This window comes from Hyalella azteca, unplaced genomic scaffold (assembly GCF_000764305.2).
Source record: "Hyalella azteca isolate HAZT.00-mixed unplaced genomic scaffold, Hazt_2.0.2 contig10999, whole genome shotgun sequence".
In the NCBI taxonomy this organism is placed as follows: domain Eukaryota; kingdom Metazoa; phylum Arthropoda; class Malacostraca; order Amphipoda; family Hyalellidae; genus Hyalella; species Hyalella azteca.
In genome coordinates this window covers 122533-129071 of record NW_025941012.1, presented here as the reverse complement: position 1 = coordinate 129071, position 6539 = coordinate 122533, and the positions used below count along the sequence as shown (strand labels likewise).

Below are 6539 nucleotides of genomic sequence, written 5' to 3'. Positions count from 1 at the left end.
CAGATCCTAAACTTCTGTGTGATTATAACGGAGAGCTATCAATATTTGCCTATATTTTTTAAATATATATTTTTATTTGAACATTTTTATAACACTAAACGGCTTTATTCGACATCCTATAAAGCTTATAATGTTGTTATTATATACATAAGAAAATAAGCATTTGGTATGTTTGTTACGATAGTTTATTGCAGGGTGTTTTTTATCATGACATTAAATGTTTTTTTTAAATACGCTAGATGTATATTTCTCTATTATTAAAAGTGAAAACTTTTACATTATTGTTTAGAATATTTAGATATTCTAGTGCAGTAAATTTGTGGTAAATAAGTAAGTGTCTTCATTATACATAACCCTTACATTCATACCTGAAAATTATTGTGCAGAAAAATTACCGAGCTGAAAGACCTGAAACATTTAATTGAAATGTGCAAATTGAACGTACTCCTGGAAGTGAGCGCAAAATGTAATTTAGTTATGAAATGAAACAGCAGCACGATTAGTTAAGCTAGTGGCTCATGGAAGTGCCAGAGAATCTATGTATTAGTGATCAAATTTCAAAGTGCCAGAAAACATGTTGATGCATCTTTGTCACCGTCACAAGTTCTGCATTGAAGATTTTGCCTACAACTTGTTAAATTATTTCTACAGTTTTCTTCTACTCCAATTATCAAGCTGTTTTTCAAAAATAAATTTCTTCCTTTCACGTCAACACAAATTGGCAATTATTGATCCCTCTTGCGTGCCGACCTCTAAGCTGTCTACTAGGAGGTCGCTGACATGTGCATGTGTGATCCATGACATCTTCTGTCCTGCCGAACAAAAAGATCCTAATACACCATCAATTAGATTTCCGGCCCTAAAATCTTTCATGTATTCTTTCCTTCCTGCATGTCTTATATTTCCGCAATCACTTTTCTCATTTCGGTACCCATATATGTTATCACCTCAGCTCTCTTTCCCGACTCTCTTCCCTTCTGCAATTCTTCCCTCTTTACTTTTGGCATCCAAATCACTGCCATTAACGCACGTCCGTCATCGGTGCTCTTTTTGGCACAAACATTCTTCAAGACGACCAAGATATTCCCCAAGTCTCGCTTCTTTATTACTCATGAGCCTGATTTTATCGCGCGATGCGGCCGTGGCTAGCGGGCTAACCGCGGACTCCGAAGCAGCGGCTAATGAGATTCTGGCGAGGTACCCAGGCCAGGATGACTACATAAGTAAGTTATGACCAATTTCACTACTCTCAATTTTATCCCTTTGTTATTCCTGCTGTGCGAGGTAAGTTATGACTCTCAGTATTTACATTTGCAACTCGGATCATAGTGAAATAAGATATATTATACATGCTATCGTGATCTTGCAGGTCAGGATTCTCCAATCTCCATATTCCGAACAGGATTTGCGAAACTCCATTCTCAGGTAATGGCCACATAGGTCGTATTAATCCAAAATAATTGCGAGAGGATCCAGAAGAACGAAATGCATGCAACGATTCTAAAAACATTGTTTTCTTTTCTGCAGGATAATTTGTAGTATATTGCTATTGATCAACGGCTGTAAAAAATAGCTTAAGGACAATTCTCACATTCTTCTGCTACGCCAAGGAAATGCTAGAAACTTTATTTAGATAAAGATCATAATGAAATAGATCTGTTAGCTTTGGTCGCTTAAAGCGCTGTTAAGGCGACCACGCCTTCATTTATTCAGTTGTATTTCGTGCTGATTGCTCTGTCACTGAAGCCTGAAATACGACTGAGCTCTACATGCATTCGTTAGACACGCTCCGAGCAGCGTAGCATCTCCACCCTCTGCAAAGTTCGGCCAAACTCTAAATGCGTGCAACATTGCTGGCTAATTCGTGATCAAGGAACTATTTCTAATAATTAATTAATGCAAAAGTAAAACCGAAGGTATAATTTGGCAAAGGCAACACCTAATTTTAATATCTTATCTTAATGCATGCATGAAAGATGACATGCATGACAGATGACATATATCTTTGAAAAAATTGAATAGGTTTGTTTTAAATACTTTTGGTCCGATGTCATATGAGAGAAAATCGTATTAGTGTGATGCGGTTGGGCTTTTTCCTACCCTTCAACTGAATAAATACTATTTATATTTGTAGACACTTGCAAAATTTGCCCATGGAGATCAAGAAATAACTTTCTATTTCATTTTGAGTCAAAAATTCTGACCAGCGAGAGAGAATGAGAAATATATCTTTCAAAACCATGTATGTTTTCTCAGCTTTCAAACGCAAACTTTTATCTTAACATCCACGACTTGAAGCAAAAATGCCTCACGTTTCTAGAGTCTCCGTCTCAGTTCACATCGCACAGAATCGTCATGACGTTCACTTGCTCAGTTTCTTGTATACGATAAAAAATGTATGAACATAAAGATGCAGTGAGACTTATTTAGCTCTCAGCGCGATCTCTATCTCTCTGGCGCAGATTTTAATTTATAATTCAAAGGCCATTTTCGGTCACGAAATGAGCTCGTGAACTAATTTTCCATCAACGATATATCCTCATTTTGCATTTAAATTATTCTTAATAATTCAGAAAATATTTGTCTGCCTTTTATCGGGTTTCTGAATAATGATGGATATTGTTCTCAGATCAATATATCAAAGGCGAGGTTAGATATACCCGCTTTACTTTTTTACACTAGACATCTTGTCAGAATCATGCATACTTTATGCCACTAATTTCCTGAGTATATTCTGGAGTAACTTTTCAGAACTAGAAACACCAAAAAATATCATGGTACTTTCTGATATATCATTTTAAATCGTGAATTAAGTTCGGGTTCTCAGATTCACAAACTGTTTTCTAAGCATAAAAATTACTGAATATGTCTAGTATAAGAGAACAAAGTTTATTCAAAAATTTCTAATTTCGAAATGCTAAACTTTTTTCACGTCAGTTTTTCGCTCCAAGATTCACGATTTTTAATTCATCGAGTGGTCATGGCTACGATGAAGCCACATTGAAGTCAATTTTAGAAAAGGAGCGAAAAATTATTTTAAATTTGCAATAACTTTTCGTCAATAGTTGATTCTATTCTCGAACTTCACTCTTTCTTTCTCCAGGTTATATATGGTGTAATAGAATTTTTACTATTTTTACTATATATCATAGTATTACTTCCCTTGTGAAATCTTATAAAATTAACTAGTATTTATTCTGATTATTAAAGTTTGGTTTAACGCTCAGCTCGTTTTACTTATATACACTTCGTCTTACTTAATACATTTATACACTTACTTATACTTATATACTCAACTCGTTGGTAACTTCGACAAAAGCTCAAACATTGATTAGTTCAAATATATTTTTATTGGCATTTAGTGTAAAAGAAACGAGTGTCATCAAGGATGTCATCACAATATCGTAATTTTAAGCTAAATCGATGGCATTTTAAACGTCAATTTTCATCGATTAGTCGCATGAAATGAATTTGTGTCTAAAATTTTATTAACGCTACCAATCAATACATTAATCTTAATGACACAGTTCAAAATGTTTATTGAAAAAACGTTGTTAAAAATTAGTATGCACTGACTAGTAATCTCCTGATTAAATTTCTAGTGCAGTTTCATTATTCAGTCATTTTCTGCCGCATTGCAGGGCAGCTACCGCAGAAAGCTTCCTCTGGATTTTAACTAAGCTGAAAAGGAATGATGCTTTTCATAGTTAATCGAGCTCGTTGGGAGAGATTATAGAGCGAGAACTAGAGGTCATAGTACGCAATGAACATTATCTTTATATCTACAGAACCGTGCGCTGTAGATAGGAAATCTTGGCTGAAAATCTCAGCATGCTTAAGAGCAGCAGATTCTCGGGTGATGACTGCATTGTGTCGATTAATTAGCCTGTTTTGATCATCAGTTGGAGCCGCGAACTTCTGGGATGTTATGATAGCTTCCAATTATTTATTGATCGTACGTATTTTACTTGACTGCCAGCGGATGCTTTACTTAACGATCAGGACACTTTAACATACTCTAATATACACTCTCTATTTATATTCTCTATATACTATCTAGGATGATTTGATACATTCTATATACTTAAGGTGTAACCATCATTAAAAACTGCTTCAGATTTCTATGTCATTCAGCAGTTGCGATAAAACTATCCCAGCCATCAGTTGTTATGGACACGATATTGGTACTACTGATCTGACATAGTCTTGGATTGAAACAAGTCAATCTGGCCAATATTTTATGCCGATACTCATGATGAAGTAAATCAAAAATATTATCAAGTTAGTAACACTGCATTGGCAGATTGATTGAATCTTTAACTACTGACATTGTCATAAACAATGGCCATGATAGGATTCGCTCGAAAAGACATAAATAAACAAGAAATTACCTAAAATGATTTCTGCTCTTAAGGGCCAGATCAGTTAATGTTTATCGTAATGCTCTCACTATTTATCACCTTCCATCTTGGTAACTTTCAAGCCGTGACGCCTAACTCGTCGACTGATGGCTTAGAAAGACTTAGCGATCTAAGGCCTCTGTTAGTAACGATCAGCGAATGGCTCCTTAGAGGCCTTATTGGCTTAATAAGACACAGTCTCTGTAGTCTTCAGGTGGCTTCGGCGTGTTCTCGCTAATTATGTTCCCTAAGCAGACTAAGCATTGAGCGAGGCCTGCTTTGATCTGCAGTCGAGGTAATCGCTACGCTGCAGTGAAGGACTTCCCAACTCTGAGAACGCATCCAGTTTCTGATCATTTTTGCTCCTCAATAATAAACTTAATATTTTCACGATATAAATATTATTGACAAACTAGGGTTTATTTCTCATCGGAATAGAAGAAACTTTAACTTGTTCTCAAAGTTATTCAAAAATGGACTGACATTAATCGCTTTTTGGGACGTTGTTGCAAGCTCAATTCCTTACCTTGCACGCTCTAATTGAGTTCCAATTTGAGCTGAGATGGAATAATATTATTTCCTTGGCCTAATTTCTGTTCGCCAAAAACTAGTAACTAATTGAAATTGGAACTTGCTCAAAATTCTTCCTTGATTAAAGGGTTATGTCGTTCGTAAAGTGAAGTTAAGGGAAACAATTCTTTGAATATTTCGATTAAACTTTAATTACAGAACTTGGTATCAAATTGATTGCCTTCTGTAAAATGCCTGCATCATGACGTTACTTACTTACTCTCTATTACGTAGATGTTTATAGTTGCGTAGATGTTCAGTATATGAGCAGTGCTATTTGAAATTACAGCTCGTGCTGATGGTGCCATTACAGCCATGGTGCTAATTTCAGAGCTCGTGCTAACTGAATACCTTTTTGCCAAGGTGCTAATTTCAAAGCAGCTACATTTACAGCCCGTGCTGATTATCTCTTTGCCTAGGCGCTAATTTCAGAGCAACGCTATTTACAGCCCGTGCTGCTTACCTCATTGTCAATGCGCTAATTTCAGAGCAACGCTATTTACAGCCCGTGCTGCTTACCTCATTGTCAATGCGCTAATTTCAGAGCAACGCTATTTACAGCCCGTGCTGATTATCTCTTTGCCAAGGCGCTAATTTCAGAGCAACGCTATTTACAGCCCGTGCTGCTTACCTCATTGTCAATGCGCTAATTTCAGAGCAACGCTATTTACAGCCCTGCTGATTATCTCTTTGCCAAGGCGCTAATTTCAGAGCAACGCTATTTACAGCCCGTGCTGATTATCTCTTTGCCAAGGCGCTAATTTCAGAGCACCGCCATATACAGCCCGTGCTGATTATCTCTTTGCCAAGGTGCTAATTTCAGAGCAACGCCATATACAGCCCGTGCTGATTATCTCTTTGCCTAAGTGCTAATTTCAGAGCAGCACTATTTACAGCCCATACATTCTGATGACCTCCTTGCCATGGCGCTAATTTCAGAGCGGTGCTGTTAATAGCTCGAGTTAACTGAGTACTTTATGCTGAGACACTAATTTCGGAGTGGTGGGTGCCTCTAGATCACCCAATTAGACGTAAATTTTGTACTTTTTTTTACCACTTTCAGTTATTTAGGCGTATAACTAGAGGCAATTAGCTGTAAATTTCTATTATTTTCACATGCATCTCCACCTCTGAATCATTTTTCTTATACTGAGCATTTTCAAACTGAATGAGCTCAGAAAAAAATTAGCTTGGTTCATTATATTGGTGGCTTGTCATGATTTGTTTATACATGACGAGCATAATCAAGCGTTCAATTTGAAAATTCCACATTTTTTCAAGTTCCTAAAATGTATTTACTGGCTGAAGAGAATAAAATGGCTTAATTTGCTGATTTGTCAAAGAAATTACGACTATTTTTCAAATTTTATATTTTAGTGACCACATACTTTTTTATCATCAAAGAGAGGCAGAAGAGCTTTCATATATTTCTTATTCCTTCATTAATAATTTAAATTCTGTTTCAATTTGTCAAATATTTAAAATAACTATTTAAATTTTTTCTCAATTATTATTGTTTCAATTTTCAATACAATTTGCAGTTGATAATTCCAAAATTAAACTCGAAAA

General features: G+C 35.9%; 1 protein-coding gene across 1 annotated transcript in view; it reads left to right on the top strand.

The window, feature by feature from the left end:
- Positions 1–330: 330 nt before the first annotated feature.
- Positions 331–6539, top strand: part of LOC108665284 — a 104940-nt gene continuing 98731 nt past the window's right edge. Inside the window, exon 1 of the mRNA XM_018152020.2 lies at positions 331–1223. Coding sequence (XP_018007509.2) covers positions 575–1223 — 649 coding nt within the window. The 5' untranslated portion in view covers positions 331–574. The remainder of the gene's footprint in view (positions 1224–6539) is intronic.